This window comes from Cyprinodon tularosa, unplaced genomic scaffold (assembly GCF_016077235.1).
Source record: "Cyprinodon tularosa strain WSP-4 unplaced genomic scaffold, ASM1607723v1 ctg698, whole genome shotgun sequence".
NCBI lineage: Eukaryota > Metazoa > Chordata > Actinopteri > Cyprinodontiformes > Cyprinodontidae > Cyprinodon > Cyprinodon tularosa.
This window is the reverse complement of record NW_024039449.1, coordinates 584,645-604,217: the sequence shown is the minus strand read 5'-3', so window position 1 is coordinate 604,217 and position 19,573 is coordinate 584,645. Positions and strand designations below refer to the sequence as shown.

At 37.9% G+C, this 19,573-nt stretch overlaps 1 protein-coding gene across 3 annotated transcripts in view; it reads left to right on the top strand.

Annotated features, from left to right (window-relative positions):
- Window positions 1-545: 545 nt before the first annotated feature.
- The window catches only part of gria1a (glutamate receptor, ionotropic, AMPA 1a), a 152,513-nt gene continuing 133,485 nt past the window's right edge, over window positions 546-19,573 (top strand). For all 3 annotated transcript variants that reach the window (XM_038268207.1, XM_038268205.1, XM_038268208.1), the window contains exon 1: window positions 546-779. In XM_038268207.1, coding sequence (XP_038124135.1) covers window positions 605-779 — 175 coding nt within the window. In that variant the 5' untranslated portion in view covers window positions 546-604. The remainder of the gene's footprint in view (window positions 780-19,573) is intronic.

Below are 19,573 nucleotides of genomic sequence, written 5' to 3'. Positions count from 1 at the left end.
ACTTCCTCACCGCCTCGGCCGTATCTAGACCCACAGCTAGTCCCTGATTGGCCCTCTGGCGTTGTGACGTGGAATAACATAGCGCAGTAAATGTTTCGGCTTTGGAGTAAAACATAAATCTAGTCTTTTTTTAGTTTTATGTTTCCTTTTGTGTTAACATTATGCTATATAGTGCGTAATCTAAAAAGCAAACTAAAATGCAGATAAACACGGTTTAATCATATTTTGCCTGACTGCTCTGACCATTTCCCATGATGATGTCAGAGAAGCAGTTTAATGAAGAAAATGTAAAGATATTTTAATGATGCTGATTGATAACAGTATTTGGGAAATGTTTCATTATAAAAGTGATCTTACTGGAGGATAGCCAGTATATTATAAAGAACAGTTTAGTCTATGAAGTTTTTATATGGCTTTTTCAGACCTGCGATTTATTTTTATTTTTCTTCCTCGTTGACCTCTGATACTCTTGTCGTCTATCAGATAATCTTTTCCTTTACTGTTTATTTAATTGACTTCCATTCTCTTTTTTCTCCCAGTTTGCTCCCAGTTCTCCAAAGGCGTGTACGCCATCATCGGCCTCTATGACAGGAAGACAGTCAACATGCTGATGTCGTTCTGCGGAGCGCTTCATGTCTGCTTCGTCACGCCGTCCTTCCCCATCGAGACCGCTAACCAGTTTGTGATCCAGCTGAGGCCTGAACTGCAGGACGCTCTGGTGGGAGTCATCGAGCACTATGGATGGACCAAGTTTGTCTACATGTACAGCTCTGACTCAGGTAGGGAATTTAACGACCTTCAGGCTCTCATTGCTAAAGCGGGATTGTTTGTAACACCTGTTCATATTATTCTCTGTAGAGGGTACTGCCACATGTAACCATGGAAATGGAAACCACCTTTTCAGACAGAGAATTTAGAAACTAGCGCCGTTTCTCAGTTCACTAGAACGTGAGTACGGACTCGTGTCCTCGCCAAGTCTGTTCTTGAGAAGAACACAGGAAGTCTGGACTTGGAGAGAACGGGAACATGCAGAATAAATATGGGCCAATTGGAACAGAAGCGTACTGATGACATCACCACCTGCTCGGCTCGTCTGGAGCTGCATTTCACCTCCTGTTATTAATAGTCTCTAGATAATAAAAAATTATGACTTTTTTAATTTAGTGGGGGAATAATAATGAACACAGTCAGATAAACCAAATCAAATGAACACTTTGGCAAATAAAAAATAAAAAAATCGCCATCAGAGCCAGCGGTCCTTCACACGCAGCTATGCAGAGAGAGGGCTGCTATGGACGGGCTGCGGATAGCCCTGGCTGCCATTAGCTTTGGAACTCCGCTGGTGCCGCGGTCCTCTCAACTTACGAAATCTTTTTTTTTATCCCGCATTAAATCGGTTAATGGGCCATATAGTGACTCTTTAAAGCAGGAGTCCCCATCCTGTTTTAAACTGAGAGCTACTTCATTGGTACCGTGTCACGTGAAGGGGCTACCAATACTGACCTTTGAACTACAAGGGTCAGCGCTTACCAAATCACATATTTGCAATGCTTTATTTAATTTAAATATTCTCATTTTTAAATCTGTAGAAGTGTCAGTGTGGTTACAAACGTAGAGCAACAGACTCACTCAAATAACATTTTAGAGGCAGCTCACTGGAAGGTTGTGCTAGTTTTAGAGCAAACTTGAGGGCACCACATGTGGTCCTTGGGGGTTACCTGGTCCCCGTGGGCACCTTGTTGGTGACCCCTGCTTTAAAGTATAATATTCTCGCCTCAAATTATCTTAAAACGTACTTTTATTGAACAACAACAACAGAAAAGAGAACTTTTAACTTTCAACGGAGCGCTCCATGGAAAGCTGCTGCCGCCGCAGTGCATGTTGGGACAGCTGTCAATCTAAAGAGCGGACAAGTCTGCTCTGATGCATGCTGGGTAAAAGAGGGCGGGGCGAGAACAACATCTGGGGATTTGGTGCGTTCTCGGTAATTGGAACAGTGCTGAGGCTGATGACGTGTCACGCATATTGAGAAACGGCCTAGGAGTGTCCTGATCCGATATTGATATTGGATATATTAGCCAAAATAATAATATTGGATTCTAAAGGCCTGTATCTAAATTACCCACTATTGTCATGCTACTAGAACTTTCTGCTTCTCTTTAAAGTTTCTTTAACCTATCAGTCAGTTATTCTCACACCTTTTCCTACTGACTGCTGTTCTCTGTTTTAATAATGACACATTTTTATAAGATCTTATAGTAAAAAAAATCCCTATGTCTTTAACTGCATTTGTCACACACTGAGTTGTGTTTCCATTTTCCTTCTTACATTAAAAAACAAAACATTCAATTAAAACATTTTAATGACGTCCCTGCAAAGTCAGACCAAAATTAAGCCGAGCACCTGCCAGCCTCCCCCTTTATAGGCAAAAAGCTTTACCTTATGCCGTACCATCTGTCCCAGGTGTTGTGAGTTTTAGAGCATGACCGCAGTTGGTTCCTGCAACACAAAATAATGCACACTTTACATCACAGTTTGTCTGCAAACGTGCTTCCAGGTGACACTGAACTGTGGTTCGGACTGTAGGAGATAAATAAGAAGCAAGTGATGTCACAGCTTTCACTGTTCTTAAGAGTTAGTTGTTTTTTTGTTTTTTTCTGCAGCCCCTTTATTATCTACTCCAGAAGTGTCGGATTGCGTGTTTGTCGGTGCATATTTGTGCAGGGTCACCTCTGTGCATCTGAGTGGCTGGATGAAGCGGGTGAAATCCGTATCACTTGTCATCAGTTGCCTGGATACTATGCTGCAGTGGCCGTTCCTGGAGGGTTATTTTAAGCTCTCAAGAAAAAATCCTATTTATTTGTGAGGAATTTGTCATGTTTGTTTACAGGTTTTTTCTCATGACTCAGAGTGTTAACTTTAACTCTAGCAAAAGAAGAAGGTGTCATTTTAATGTCTCTTTTTTCCCCCTGTGTTATTTAGGTTTGAGTTTCTAAAGGTACAATAAAATTAAATAAAAAAGGTTAGACTTTAACTGTATTGTTGTGTATAAGTAAAATAAAATCGCAGTAGCAAAGGTAATATCATAAATAAAAAAATGAAAGGCATGAAAACATTTTTTTAATTTATTAATAATGTAGTTTTCTTCTTTCTTTAGTTTTTGATGCAAATGCATTTAAAATTTATTTGAAATATTTTCTAAAATACTTTCTAGATTCTGAGTGGGATAAACTGGTGATGTAATTGTATTTTTGCAGTGGGTTGTTTTAAAATGTTAATGTTGCAGTCCGTTTTACGGCGGCTCTGGAGACGCCTCTGACTGAACTTTTTGTTCAACAACCTTCTAAAGCGGATGCTCACGGTTTTAATTTATTCTGTGAAGAAATTTTCTTTATAAATTCATTTTAATTGGAATTTCCAGAACAGAGCCGCCCTTTTTTTTTATTGAAGACTAATTATTTTACAGACATAATTGCTCATATAAGATGACTATAGTAATCTTTAATGGTTCCAAGAAAGGTAAACAATCCAATGGACTTTGTTTCCAAGTTTGAAGACGTTTCTCTTCCCATCCAGGAAGAGTTTTTAATTCAAAATGCCTTTAAAACAGCTTTGTGTTTGTTTAGAAAACATGCGAATTCAAACGGATGAACGGGTCCACCCCTTTGGAATGGGGGTCGTTTGGCTTCTTTGTTAGCCTGCAATGCCCCATGGTTTCCTTTACGTCCCTCTCTAAACACTTACAGGTGCTGGTCATAAAATTAGAATATCATGAAAAAGTAGATTGATTTCAGTAATTCCATTTAAAAAGTGAAACTTGTATATTATATTCATACATTACATACAAACTCATATATTTCAGATGTTTATTTTGTTTAATTTTGATGATTACAAATGACAACAAATGAAAATCTCAAATTCATCATATCAGAAAATTAGAATATTACTGAAGACCAATAAAAACAAAGGATTTATAGAAATGTTGGCCAACTGAAAAGTATGAACATGAAAAGTATGAGCATGTACAGCACTCAGTATTTAGTTGGGCCTCCTTTGGCCTGTATTACTGCAGCAATGCGGCGTGGCATGGAGTCGATCAGTCTGTGGCACTGCTCAGGTGTTATGATAGCCCAGGTTGCTCTAATAGTGGCTTTTAGCTCTTCTGAATTGTTGGGTCTGGTGTATTGCATCTTCTTCTTCACAATACCCCATAGATTTTCTATGGGGTTAAGGTCAGGAGAGTTTGCTGGCCAATTAAGAACAGGGATACCATGGTCCTTCAACCAGGTACTGGTAGCTTTGGCACTGTGTGCAGGTGCCAAGTCCTGTTGGAAAATGAAATCTGCATCTCCAAAAAGTTGGTCAGCTGCAGGAAGCATGAAGTGCTCTAAAACTTCCTGGTATGTGGCTGCGTTGACCCTGGACCTCAGAAAACACAATGGACCAACACCAGCAGATGACATGGCACCCCAAACCATCACTGACTGTGGAAACTTTACACTGGACTTCAAGCAACGTGGATGAAGTGCCTCTCTTCTTTTCCTCCAGACTCTGGGACCTTGATTTCCAAAGGAAATGCAAAATTTACTTTCATCAGAGAACATGACTTTGGACCACTCACCAGCAGTCCAGTCCTGTTTCTCTTTAGCCCAGGCAAGACGCTTCTGACGCTGTCTGTGGTTCAAGAGTGGCTTGACACAAGGAATGCGACAGCAGAAACCCATGTCTTTCATACGTCTGTGTGTGGTGGTTCTTGAAGCACTCACTCCAGCTGCAGTCCACTCTTTGTGAATCTCCCCCACATTTTTGAAGGGGTTTTGTTTCACAATCCTCTCCAGGGTGCGGTTATCTCTCTTGCTTGTACACTTTTTTCGACCACATCTTTTCCTTCCCTTCGCCTCTCTATTAATGTGCTTGGACACTGAGCTCTGTGAACAGCCAGGCTCTTTAGCGATGACCTTTTGTGTCTTGCCCTCCTTGTGCAAGGTGTCGATGGTCGTCTTTTGGACAACTGTCAAGTCAGCAGTCTTCCCCATGATTGTGTAGCCTATAGAACTAGACTGAAAGACCATTTAAAGGCTTTTGCAGGTGGTTTGAGTTAATTAGCTGATTAGAGTGTGGCACCAGGGGCCATCAATTTTGAACCTTTTCACAATATTCTAATTTTCTGATATGATGAATTTGAGATTTTCATTTGTTGTAATTGGTAATCATCAAAATTAAACAAAATAAACATCTGAAATATATGAGTTTGTATGTAATGTATGAATATAATATACAAGTTTCACTTTTTAAATGGAATTACTGAAATCAATCCACTTTTTCATGATATTCTAATTTTATGACCAGCACCTGTATTTCAGAGAAGCTAAACAACCCTCATTCCAAAAACAAGGCTAAATGGGAAGAGAAACGTCTTCAAACTTAGAAACAAATCCAGTGGATTGTTTTTTGGAATTACTAAGACCTGGATGACTGAGAATCTTCATAGGCAAAACGTTCTGCATCATGTAATCTCTAAATGAGTTAAGAAGCTTTTTCTCTAATTCCATAAAATGCTCCTAGACCAGAAGCTCCCAACTATTTAATTCTGTGAATCTCAAAAACAACAATGCAACAGATTCCAGACTCGTAAAAATACATATAATTACATCGTTGTATATTTCTTTATACATATAAAGTGCAGTAATTGTAATATTTGTTTTATTACTTTTTATTAATAATGTCCTAATTTTATTCAAAGATCTGACCCACGTACAGAAAGCCAAACAGCGAGACCAGGGGAAGGCTTAACAGGTTTATTGAGAACTGGTAGAGATGGTAGAGACTGAAAAATGAAGGGGAAGTTCTTGTGGTTAGTTCAGGCTCAGTGGGAAATTTGAGCTTTGATTTGCAAAAGGGAATAAAGGCAACAGGACTCACGTTTCCAGAAAATGTGTCTTTCGTTGAATCTAGTCGGTGTGGGTTGTTCCAGTTATTGACTTGCTCGTTGGAGGGTGGACAGGGTTTAACCAGGTTGAGGTGTTTCCTTGAGGAACGGAGGAGCTGACTGCCACTTAGATTTCCTGCGGTACTTGAACGGTTTCTTGTGGAGGTGAATCCCCTGCTCAGTGTGAAGCTCAGATGATCCTTCCAGGGAGAGAAGGTCCATAACATCCAGTTTGCAGGATGACTTCCTGCCGAGAGGCAAAGACAAAAACCCAAAACTGGCAAACACTCTGGCGTCGAGGTAGTGGCAGTCAGCAGCTTAAGAGTCCTCCAGTAATGAGGCGACCATCCACAGGTGTGTAAGAGGGCCAACGAGAACCAGGCGCCACCTGGTGGTGGAGGAAAACAAACAAAAACACAACCCACATAGACTGGATTCCTAACATATAAATGCATACTTTTGAATGTTTTTGTTATTAAATGGTTTTATTTGTTTTGATTATTTTATAGCTAATAAATTAAATTAACATTTTATTATTTAATGGTTTATTTAAGATCAGATTCATGTATGTACTTGTAAAATTTTTTTATACCTGATAACAATAGAAATAGGAGAGAAATGGTGAATGTAGCATTTTCTCCTAAATCACGATGATTTATAACTCATTTGTTTGTACGAACGGTTCTTGCATGATTTAATGAAAAATCTCCAACCTCAAACTTGATGTCTTGCGATCTGCTTTGGGCCTCAGTTCCCACTTTGAGACACAGTTTTCTTCTCAGCCATAATAAACTAATATGAATCCTGGAAAAAAAACATGAATTTTGCATTGATCATTTTTAATTTTAGTATATTTATATGTATTTTTTCTTGTGTGTTTATGATAAAAATACTGAAAAATAAAATTTCAAATTAGTTACGACTTTCAAATTTGACACCATCACTGCTGCCAAAAGGGAACTCCTTGTTCAGGTGGTGGTGATTTTATTCCACATGGAGACAACGAATCACTTGGTGGGGGGCCGAAGATTGGCTGAAGGGGCCCATGGCCTCCTCTCCCCACTCGTAGCTCTGCCCCCGATTCAGAACCTTTATACCTTTCTAATAAAGGATGATCTTTTATTTCCTGGTGGATCATCTAAATAAGTGGTCCTCCTAACTGTCAATCATTCTGGTGATATGTTAACGTAAGGCCTTCCTACGTGCTCGCCCTGTTAGCTATCTTTTTCTGCGCACTTTGAGGCGTATATCTGTGGTGAGCTACGGTTTCAGACAGTCAATAAAGCTCATCTTTCTCACCGCGGTTCTTTGTAAATGGCTGAAGGTCGTAAGAGAAAATGTGTCTACCAAGTGGATGAGAAGAAAAGACAGGCCTCAGAAGAGGCATATATATATATATTTGCTGTCACAGCTACCCGCTGTTGGGTGACTAATAACAAAGATGGCGCCGGCATCGTGCAGTGGAGGAGGATTTGCGTGACCAACGGAGAAAAAAAACAGTGATCATCCGTTTGAACGGTCAGTTAACTGAGTTCACTATAAAGTTCACTATATAGTCCCTGCTCTGAATAGTGATGGAGGGATTTAGGGGTTAGGGCGAACGTTCGGACACAGTAAGCTGGTATGAGCGATGAGAACAGCAACTTTTAAACAGAGCGTGCACGGGGAGAAATGGGATCATGCACGCTCTTGCACGCCTTTAATAGGCATTGCCTCTCTGAGTGGGTACAGGGTCGTGCATGTGTTTTTTTGTTTTTTGTTTTTTTATGGAGAGGGCGAGTCTTTTAAAAAGTTCACTAAAATCCTCCACAATACCTTTAAATCTTGAGTAATTTTTTAGAATGACAACTTTAACTTGTGTAAAAATATGTTGAAGTAGGGTTCTGCTTACAGGAACCCCGGATTCACACTGCAAAAATGATCTAGAAGCAAGTAAAAATGTCTTAAATCAACCGTATTTACCGTTAATCTGAGTAGGTAAATGAGCTGATTTGCCAATGGAATTAGTATTTAAGATATTTAGATAAAATGCACTTGAAATAAGAAAATGCAATTATGTTTTATTATTTTAAATGTAAATTGTCTTGTTCCATTGGCCCAATGTCTGTTTTACCTCCTCAACCCAAGAACAAATGCAATTATTAAAAAAACCTGCATTTTTTAAAGATAAAAATGCCACCCCCACACACGCACACACATCCCTCACCCGGTTCCTTAACAGACGACTATTTTGTTGTTTGTTGTGTTACAATAACAGCAACAGGTGGAGGAGGGGTGGCGACATTCTCAGCTTCATGCAACTCGTTTAGGTTAGAGTAGTCAGAGTAGACATTCCATCTTTGTTATCGTCCTTTTTACAGTTTTTTTTTTTCTTTTTGCTAACCTCAAGCATACAAAATAAGAAAAGTTTTAGATACCATTTAAAGAAGTAGTTTTTAGGGATGCACGATATAATCGGCCCCCTATCGGTATCGGCCTTAAAAACTAAATATCGGACATCGGCCACCCCACCGATATTTAACCCAATATTTGATCAGCTTCTGAGTTCCTAAAGTCTAAAAAAAAAAAAAATAAATACTAGTTCTTCTTCTTCCTCAAAAACTTCTTTTTTACAGACTTAAAAACTTCTAAAGACGAGGGAAAAATATTGATACATTAAAATATCCCAATATCTTCATATGCTGATATATTGCCATTTAAAAACACCATATCAATCTCTTTTACTAATGAAATATTGCTATATGTCATCGTTATGCTACGAAATCCCCCGATAATTTACGAAATTTTGCCATATTTTTATATGTTGATATATTGACGCGGTATCGATCTATTTTACTAATAAATCTCACAAGAATTTGCAAAATATCACGAGAGTTTGTAACAGAACGATGAAATTTCACGAGATTTTGAAAGTAAAATAGATCGATACCGCGTTTTTAAAAATCAATTTGATATCAGCATATGAAAATATATTTGAGTATATAATTTCTCAAAGTGTCAGAAATGGATAACAAAACTGCTATTTTCAATGACTACTTATTTTTGTCCAGCTTTAACATCGGTATCGATATCGGTTATCGGCTACATGAGTTTTAAAATATCGGCATATCGGATATCGGCCAAAATCCCAATATCGTGCATCCCTAGTAGTTTTGTTTTGTTTTTTTCACCTAAGATTAACTTACGTTGAAAAAGGTTGTAAACATTCAGAACATAGAAATAAACTCTGGGTACCTTTAAAATTTAAGAAAAGTAGAAATGATCAAAGGTTATTTGTTTCTTGTCCTTCGTTTTTCCTTTCATTATTCATCAAACATCTGTTGTTGCTTGATGTTTGATCAGTTCATCGTTTTCTTTTTTTGTTTTCAAAATTCCAACTTAGGAAAAAAACAGCTGATAACCCATTAACCCTATCATGAACAACATTCAGGAAACGGATTCCCAAGCTGGTATTTTCTCTTCCTACAATTGCCAGATGCCCAGGTCTTCATGTAGCGCCTCCGGCTAAAAAGGTGCTTATCATCACAGCCAGATTCCATTATGATATTATTCTCTTCCAGGATGCCTTTGAAGGAGCGTCTTTGCCTCTGCTTCTCCTGAGAGGCCCCCTGTCAGGCTGCCTCTGATTTATATGGATGCATGAGGCACATTTAGAAGGAAGAGATTGTGTTTGATGCAAATACAGCAATTCAAAAAGAAAAGGGCGTGAATAAAGATCGGGTAGAATAAATAAAGAAATAGATATTATTATAATGCTAATCCAGCCTCTTTTACCTCTTTTACCGTCAGGACAGCCTGAAAAAAAAAAAAATCAAACTGAAAATCTAAGGAGAATTAAAGCAAACAGATTTATTTAAAAAATATTATATATATGTATTAGGGATGCACGATATAATCCGCCCCCTATCGGTATCGGCCTTAAAACTGAATATCGGACATCGGCCACCCCACCGATATTTAACCCGATATTTGATCAGCTTCTGAGTTTCTAAAGTCTAAAAAAATAAATACATAAATACTTCTTCTTCCGGAAAAACTTTTTTTACAGACTTAAAAACTTCTAAAGACCAGGGAAAAAATATTGATACATTAAAATATCCCAATATCTTCATATGCTGATAAATTGCCATTTAAAAACACCATATCAATCTCTTTTACTAATGAAATATTGCTATATGTCATCGTTATGCTACGAAATCCCCCGAAAATTCACAAAATGTTGCCATATTTTTATATGTTGATATATTGACGCGGTATCGATCTATTTTACTAACAAAATCTCACAAGAATTTGCAAAATCTCACGAGAGTTTGTAACAGAACGATGAAATTTCACGAGATTTTGAAAGTAAAATAGATCGATACCTCGCTTTTAAAAATCTATTTGATATCAGCATATGGAAATATATTTGAGTTTATTATTTTTCATAGTGTCAGAAATGGATAACAAAACTGCTATTTTCAATGAAAACTTATTTTTGTCCAGCTTTACATAGGTATCGATATCGGTTATCGGCTACACAAGTTTTAAAATATCGGCATATCGGATATCGGCCAAAATCCCAATATCGTGCATCCCTAATATGTATATATGTATTAGGGGTGGAACGGTTCACAAAATCCACGGTTCAGTTCGATTCACGGTTTTGTGGTCACGTTTTCAGTTTGGTTCGGTATATGTTGATTGTTAGCATGACATGTTGGTCGTTTTGCTGTTATCATGAACAAAACGTGTTGCACACACCGGAAAAAATCAAAATCCCTTTTTCTTAAAATAAGTGCATTTTTTCTTGAATTGAGAAGGTAAAAGAGACATTTTGCCAATACAACAAAACAATTTACATTTAAAATAACAAAAAACAACTGCATTGTCTTATTTCAAGTGCATCTTATCTAAATATCTTATTTTAAGAGTAAAATTACTAATTCCATTGGCAAACCATCATATTTACCTACTCAAATTAAGGGTAAATACACATAATTTAAGACATTTTTACTTATTTCTAGATCTTTTTTCCAGTGCAATGCTTGCACAATGTTGCACTTTTATCCACAGCTTTCTTCCCGCCGTCATCGTAGGTCACTCTAAATGCAAAGTGGTCCCATACAGCAGACCTATAAAGTGCTGCTGGCGCGTCTTCCAACTCCTGTTCTTTCCCACTCGCCATACCCACACAATTCTCCACAACAACTGATTTTTTTCTGCTACACCCGGCTACGCTGCTTCGCTTCTTCTTCTTGTTTACTACTGGTGGTTGGCTTTGGTCGCAGTACCGCCACCTTCTGCTCTGGAGTGTAAACGCTTCGCCTATGAGAAAAAGGAGCAGCGCATGAACCGAACACGCAAATCGAACCGAGACAGTCTAACCGAACAGTCGAACATTAAAACATTTTTTTGAGAAGCTTAATCTGGTGAAGGTTTTCAATAATCCAGGTCATAGTCATTCCAATAAAATGTCAGAAATAGCTTTGAGTTCCAGGCTTTATACAGCAGCCCAACAAAGCCTTGTTTTTGTTTAGGAAACATGCAAATTGAAACTGACCAGCGGGTCCCCCCCTTTGGAATGGGCGTCGTTTGGCTTCTTTTGTTTGCCTTCAATGCCCCATACCTGTCTATGTCTCTGAAAGGGGGGTCGTTAGAGGGAATTGTTGTCCTGGCTGAATAGGCAAGGTCTTCTTCTCCCTTTTAAAGGGGTTGTGGTTGCGATGATAGTGGGAAGGAATCAACTCTGTCGCTGCGTTGTAGGTTTTTTAAAGCTGAAATCTGAGTCCGTATGTTTTTTTTTCAATCTATTAGTAAACCTCAGAGATTTCTGTATTTCCCATAATCAGCTCAGGTTAGTGGAGTTATGATGCATCAAACCTTTTCATGGATTTATCCTTAAACAGTTTTAATTATTATTTCAAAGTCAGTGTAATCAGCTGTGTTGCCAAATACTAACTGAAAGAAGAATATTTTAATAAATATTCATTGCCTCTTTGGTATTTGTAGAATGTTCTTGTACTTATTTTTATTTTGGGTAAAAGGTTTGCTGTTTGGATTGTTGCCTCTCGCTTCCTAACCTGTAATTTAGGGCAGAACGTAAATCGCTTGCTAGATTTAGAACATCTTGAGTGCTTTCAAATGGGTTTTTTAAAAAGTACTTGAAGATAATTTATACAACGTTCAACAAGACCTAGAATTCATAAATAGGTTTATGGTTTTTAAGGTAGAATTTTGCTTTGCGATGGACTTGCTACCTTTCACCCATAGACTCCTGAAAACAGGCTGCAGCCCCTCTGACTCTGATATAAGATGAATAAAATAATTAAAACTATTGGAAGAAAACAGAAAATATACAAAAAAGTAAAAAAAAAATAAATGAACTGTCCTTTTAAAACTGTGAACGTTGGATGTTGAAAGCTTTAGACACCTGAAATGAACCCCATTCACTGATAGCTGACCCTCTGATCATTTTCACAACAGTGATTAATTATCTTTTTCTCATGCCTGTCATCAGTTATGCAGCTACTGTTAAAAATGTCATCGCCAAGAGTTTTAATTATTCACTCATTATAAACAGCTGCTTAAAAACTGCAGCGGTTTATCTCTGCGCTGCTTTGCAGAATCGCCTCCTCTGCTCCTAAACCTGATTTCCTCTCAGCATCCTCATATTTTCCTTTGCAGTCTCATTCATTAACGCTTTGCTGTCATATATGGTGTTGGAACAACATTTGTCTTTTTTTTTGTTAATGACCTGGTGTCAAACAGGCAGCAGGAGTTTTCTGCAGAGCAGCTGCTATGCATTTTAATAAGCAAAGCAAAGCCGCCGCATTATGTGCTTTCTGCTAGCTTTTTTCCCCCCTTATATTAATGAGACGTGTATTTCTGCTTTTTTTTTGATAAACCAGGAAATGAACTAGAAACTGAACTTCAACAAACATGTATTAATTTAGCTCCTCAAAATCTTTCTTAAAGCGTTTACAACTAACAACTCAGAAAACATAAAATTTACAACTGTAACATTTCTACCAACATAGAAATAGACATAATTAGAAAGCTTAGATTCTTCAAAATTCAACCTCCAAGTTCTTTTTATGGACACAGTGAGCACCAAAGCACAATTAACACAGATATAGCAGCATCTCAAAATGTAAACATGACAAAAAGCCACAACAACATACTTTTGAAGACGTCTAGAAGCCATTTTATAAATCTAATTTTCAATTTTTTATACTCAATTTGTCCATAAGGGTCCACATATTAAAAGTAATCCAGAATATTCATACTAAAAACATTCCATGATTAGAAAATCGCCACATAATGTCCTTTTTTTTTAAACGTCAGAAAAGTTTAGCCTCGTGAGACCATCCTGATCTCGCGAGCTTTCAAGGTTTCACCCGCAGATCAGTCTGGAGACTCTCCGTTAAAGAAAATTTGGAGCCGTTCACCAAACGAACGTCCAATCAGCGTTGACTTTGAGGCGGGTTGAGGTGTGACGCAACGAGAAGCGCGACAGTTCAGTCTAAAGAACATGGCGGCTTCAGCCGATGAAACTAGCGTTAGCGGGGCTATCGAGCAAGTTTTATGGGAATTACGGAGTATTTCTTCACTGAAAGAAGAGCAAAACACTGCTCTGGAGGCTTTTCTCAGAGGAAAAGATGTTTTTGCTCTTCTCCCAACTGGTTTCGGCAAGAGTTTGATCTATCAATTGGCTCCTCTTTGTCGTCGCTCTGTTAGTACGTCATATGCTTCATTGATCTGATTGGTTTATTTGGCCCGTCTATCACCAACATAGGCCAATCAGCTAACAAGTATTTTCGCCCCTTCCCAAAATTACTTCAACGGAAGGTTTCCTGATGGATATGCGGAGCAAATCCATCTGGCGGAGTCAGGTTAAGAAAAGTTAGCTGGTTGTAGCTAATGTTTAGCAACTTGATGGTGAATATTCTCAGTCATCCAGGTAATAGTCATTCCAAAAAAGTACAACAATCCACTGAACTTTGTTTCCAAGTTTGAAGACATGTTTTTGTTTAGAAAACATGCAAATTGAAACGGACGAACAAGTCCAGCTGTTTGGAATGGAGCTCGTTTGGCTTCTTTTGTCATCCTGCAAAGGTGTTATGGTTGCAATACACTCTATTGCTACATTGTAGTTTTTTGAAAGCGGAAATCTGAGTTCACCCCCTCTGTTTAAGGTTGGTTTTTCTTAACATTGCTTCGTTCACGCCTCTTTCAAACCCTCACACATTTTGGACAAAGAAAATAGGTGGTTTGAGATGGACGTGAAGGAAGCCATCTATGTTAAGAAAGAAAAACCAAGACAAGGCAGACAGGACTGTGAGGATTATGTTCTTTGATTTCTCTTATGCATTTAACACTATTAAGCAGGACAAACTTGACTAGAAACTCATCAACAATCACCAGGATCACAGACTACCTGACAAACGGACCTCATTTCGTTAGCCTGAAGGCTCAGTTGTCTGACCCAGTAGTCAGCAGCACAGGAGCACCACAGGGTACGGTACTCGCTCCATTCCTTTTCACTCTGTTCACCTCCAGTCCCAGACAGAGTCCTGTCATCTGCAGAAATACTGGGATGACTCTGCAGTCATTGGGTGCATCAGAGATGGACCAGTAGCTGAGTAGAGAGAGCTGGTAAACATGGTGTGGAAACAATCATCTGATCCTTAACAAGTTGACTCCTGTTAACATCCTGGTACAGTAGAAGCTATCCAAAATGTCCCCACTTTCCTTTATGGGCCCTTGGCCGGTCCCCTACAATTCCTTTTTAAACATCAACCTTTGTACTAAAATAAAAATTTTTGTCATGATTTTTGGACATTAAAGGAATAGTACACCCAAAACATGATTAGCCTTCATTTTCTACTCACCCCCATGCTGAACAACGCTCTGGGGTACTTTTTTGATATCTCAAATGCATCTGGAGATCTGGGAGGCTTCTTGCTGTCTGCTGACATTCAAATAATGGAGGTCTATGGCGCCCGAGACAGAAAGGTCCATAAAAGTCCACAAAAAACGTGTCAATATTCCTCCATACTGCTCGTCCAATGTATTCCAAGTGTCCTGACTGGGTAGCATCCAGAATTTACTCGAAACGAAGTCATTTAGAATGTTTTTAGAGCATAAACAGTAGTGTATAGGATTTCCTGAAAGCGCATTCACGAGTCTACGGAAACCACGGCAGACCAAACCAGATGAAAGTGCGCATTCAGCGTCTGCTCTGCCGATAATGCAAGCGTAGAAGAAGAAATGTGCTGTTTACCTGTGCAAAGAAAGAAACAATGAAAGAAAAATGTCTGAGGACTTCAGTGTTGAGGAAGAGCATGAGTTCTTTGCCGAGCTGAATGCGCACTTTCATCCGGTTTGGTCTGCCGCGGTTTCCGTAGCGTCGTGAACTTGCATGCGCGCGCTTTCAGGAAATCCTATACACTACTGTTTATGCTCTAAAAACATTCTAAATGACTTTGTTTAGAGTAAATTCTGGACGCTACCCACTCAGGACACTTGGAATACATTGGACGAGCAGTATGGAGGAATATTGACACGTTTTTTGTGGACTTTTATGGACCTTTCTGCCTCGGGCGCCATAGACCTCCATTATTTGAATGTCAGCAGACAGCAAGAAGCCTCTTAGATCTCCAGATGCATTTGAGATATCAAAAAAGTACTCCAGAGTGTTGTTCAGCATGGGGGTGAGTAGAAAATGAAGGCTAATCATGTTTTGGGTGTACTATTCCTTTAAGATCTAAAGAGAAGCATCATCTCCTGGTTAGACCCTGTAATTCAGTGAAAGGGTGGAGTCAGAGTAAAAAAAAAGTATTCTAGAGGGGAAGTTGGAGGGGATTTCGCCTGGAGTTGGAGGGAAGTGTGCTGCCTTTCGGCTGGCATTTGACTGGGAAAGGCCATTTTGAATGGCTGCTACTGTAGAAGAAGAGGAGTTGGTGGAGGACTCTAAACATCTTGGTGTTCACCTGGACAACAAACTAGACTGGAGACACAACTGTGAAGCCGTCTCCTAGAAGGGACAGAGCAGATTGTGCTTCCTAAGGAAGCTTAGGTCCTTCTACGTTTGCAGCAACTCTTGTAGGAGTTTGTAGGAACTCCTCTGGAACATCTGGAGATTATTTCACACAGAAAATTTTTTAGTGAAAATATCATGGAGAACAATGAGCATCGTCTTTATCAGGCTGAAATAAACCAACAGACCACTGCAAAAATAATCTAGAAGTAACTAAACGTTTTTTAATTAAGTGTATTTACCCTTAATTTGAGGAGGTAAATAAGATGATCTCCCACACTGGAAAAAAGATCTAGAAATAAGTAAAAATGTATTAAATTAACTGTATTTACCCTTAATTTGAGTAGGTATATTAGATAGTTTGCCAATAGAATGAGTATTTTTCCTCATAAAATAAGATAATTAGATAATATGCACTTGAAATAAGACAATGAAATTATCTATTCTTATTTTAAGTGTAAATTGTCTTGTTCCATTGGCAAAATGTCTCTTTTGCCTCCTCAATCCAAGAAAAATTCCCTAATTTTAAGAAAAAAATACGAATGTAGATTTTGATTTTTTCCAGTGCAATGAGCATTTCTGCTCAAATAATATAATTAGATAATATGCACTGGAAATAAGACAATGCAATGTTTTTTATTCCTATTTTAAATGTAAATTCTCTTGTTCCGTTGGCAAAGTGTCTCCCTTACCTCCTCAATCCAAGAAAAAATGCACTTATTTTCAGAAAAAATAAGTTATTTAGATTTCTATTTTTTTGCAGTGAGTGTCTTTAGTCAGAGGCGTCTCCATATCAGGTACAAGGCAGACCTCTACAGATGATCCTTCCTGCCTATTTACCATTGGGATTAATAAAGTATGAATTGAATTGAAAAAACAGTTGGAAAAACAAAAAGCAAAGTTGCAACTTTTACTTTCTCTTTGGGATCCAAAAATATTTATGTACTGAATTGAAATCATTGTAAATGTAGAACAATAGAAATTAATGTTGGGATAGTAAAATAAAAAAAAACAACCAAATGAAATGCTGGTTTGTATCTCAATGTTCTAATTGCTACAGTTCATTTAGATTACAGCAGCCCGTAGAGTGTGGGTGAAATGACTTTATTTACTCAGAGGAACGGCTGCGAGTGCCAGCTTGAGAGGAATCGGATCGGTCCTCTGCCAGCAGCACAAGTACAACAGTGAGTCAGGCTGTAAATCACAGCTCAAGATCAATGTGTTCCCTAATCTCTTTTTATTTCCTGTCTTACCGTAAGCCCTCAGCTCATTGGCCGCCCTGCCTCTCTGTGATGCTCAGCAGCATATCACAGACAGGGTAATTGAGTATCACCACCTGTAATTGGTGCTTAAAGGAGGCATGTCTGGATGTTAGTGTGTCCGCAGACCGAGATGAAGCCTGGGACGATTATATGTTAGCATGAAAGTGGTGATTACTTAGGCTGGCGGCGCACAAGCTGGAGACGCACACCTGCAAGTGTCAGAGTGCTTAATGGACTGTCCTGCTCGTTGCACTTTATCACCAAAGCTACAGGGGAGATTCTGATGGAGAAGCTTATAAGAAGAAATATGGGTCTGAGCGCAGCTTCTGATTGGTCCACAACATGCCTTGATTTGTTTCCCAGCTCATGTTCACTGGAAAAACAATCTAGAAATAAGTAAAAGTTTCCTAAATTAAGCGTATTTATCCTTAATTTGAGTAGCTAAATCAGATAGTTTGACAATGGAATGAGTATTTATACTCTTAAAATAAGATAATTAGATAATATACACTTGAAATAAGACAATGTAATTATGTTTTCTTATTTTAAGTGGAAGTTGTCTTGTTCCATTGGCAAAATGTCTCTTTTACCTCCTCAATCCAAGACAAAATGCACTTATTTCAAGAAAAAATCTATTTATCATTTTAGGGATGCATGATATAATCAGCCCTCTATCGGTATCGGCCTTAAAACTGAATATCGGACATCGGCCACCCCACCGATATTTAACGCAATATTTGATCAGCTTCTAAGTTTCTAAAGTCTAAAAAAAAGAAAAATAAATACTAGTTCTTCTTCTTCCTCAAAAACTTCTTTTTTACAGACTTAAAAACTTCTAAAGACCAGGGAAAAAATATTGATACATTAAAATATCCCAATATCTTCATATGCTGATATATTGCCATTTAAAAACACCATATCAATCTCTTTTACTAATGAAATATTGCTATATGTCATCGTTATGCTACGAAATCCCCCAAAAATTCACGAAATTTTGTCATATTTTTATATGTTGATATATTGACGCGGTATCGATCTATTTTACTAACAAAATCTCTCAAGAATTTGCAAAATATCGCGAGAGTTTGTAACAGAACGATGAAATTTCACGAGATTTTGAAAGTAAAATAGATCGATACCGCGTTTTTAAAAATCATTGTGATATCAGCATATGAAAATATATTTGAGTTCATTATTTTTCAAAGTGTCAGAAATGGATAACAAAACTGCTATTTTCAATGACTACTTATTTTTGTCGAGCTTTAACATCAGTATCGATATCGGATATCGGCCAAAATCCCAATATCGTGCATGCCTAAAAAATGTCTTAAATTAAGTGTATTCACCATGGGCGTAGGTTTGCATAGGGAACATAGGGACATGTCCCTACCAAAATTTTGGACAGACCTACTTGTCCCTACCAACAATTAGATGTGAATAACATGTTTATAATTTACAATACAGCTGGGTTGCAGCAGTAGATGGGATGGAGAATATTGACAGACGAAAAAATGTTTGTTTATATATATTTTTTGCAATGGTATTGGCATAATTCCTGCTCTAAGTGGATCGCTCTGTGAGCTAAAGACATGTTTTACAGTCTCTATATACCAGATAACGATTAATTGATTATTAAATTTGTTGACATTTCAATAATGGATTATTCCGGTTAATTGTTTTAGCCCAAAATAAAATACATGATATCGGTTAAATAGAGTAACCATACAATACATTAATTTAGTGTCCCTCGAATCTATTATATTAAGATAGGTGTGGGTTTTACCTCTGCACAATTGTATATCATCAAAAGAAAAGACTGGATAAATCCACATATAAGAGACAGTTTAGACTATATTTTGATATAAAGGCACAGATTTACTTTCTGTCTTAGTCGCTGGTAATTTCAGATGCAACCTTTTCAAAGTGGAAAAAAAGTCATAATTCATCATTCATCAGAGCCGATGATGCTTCAAACATTGATAAACAGCATTTAGTGTGTGTAGCGCTTGTAACATTTTTTACAAATGTAGCAAGAAATGCTGCTTTTCTTTTTAAACGAAATACACCCTGATTTTCACGTCAAGCATAAAAACAGAGCATGCATAATTTTTGCATAGGACCAATTACATCCGACTAATAGTGTCCCTACCACAGTTGAAATCAAACCTACGCCCTTGGTATTTACCCTTAATTTGAGTAGGTAAATGAGATAGTTTGCCAATGGAATGAGTAATTTTACACTTAAAATAGGATATTAGATAATTGTCACTTGAAATAAGACAATGCAATTGTGTTTTCTTATTTTAAATATACATTTTCTTGTTTCATTGGCAAAATGTCTCTTTTACCTCCTCAATTCAA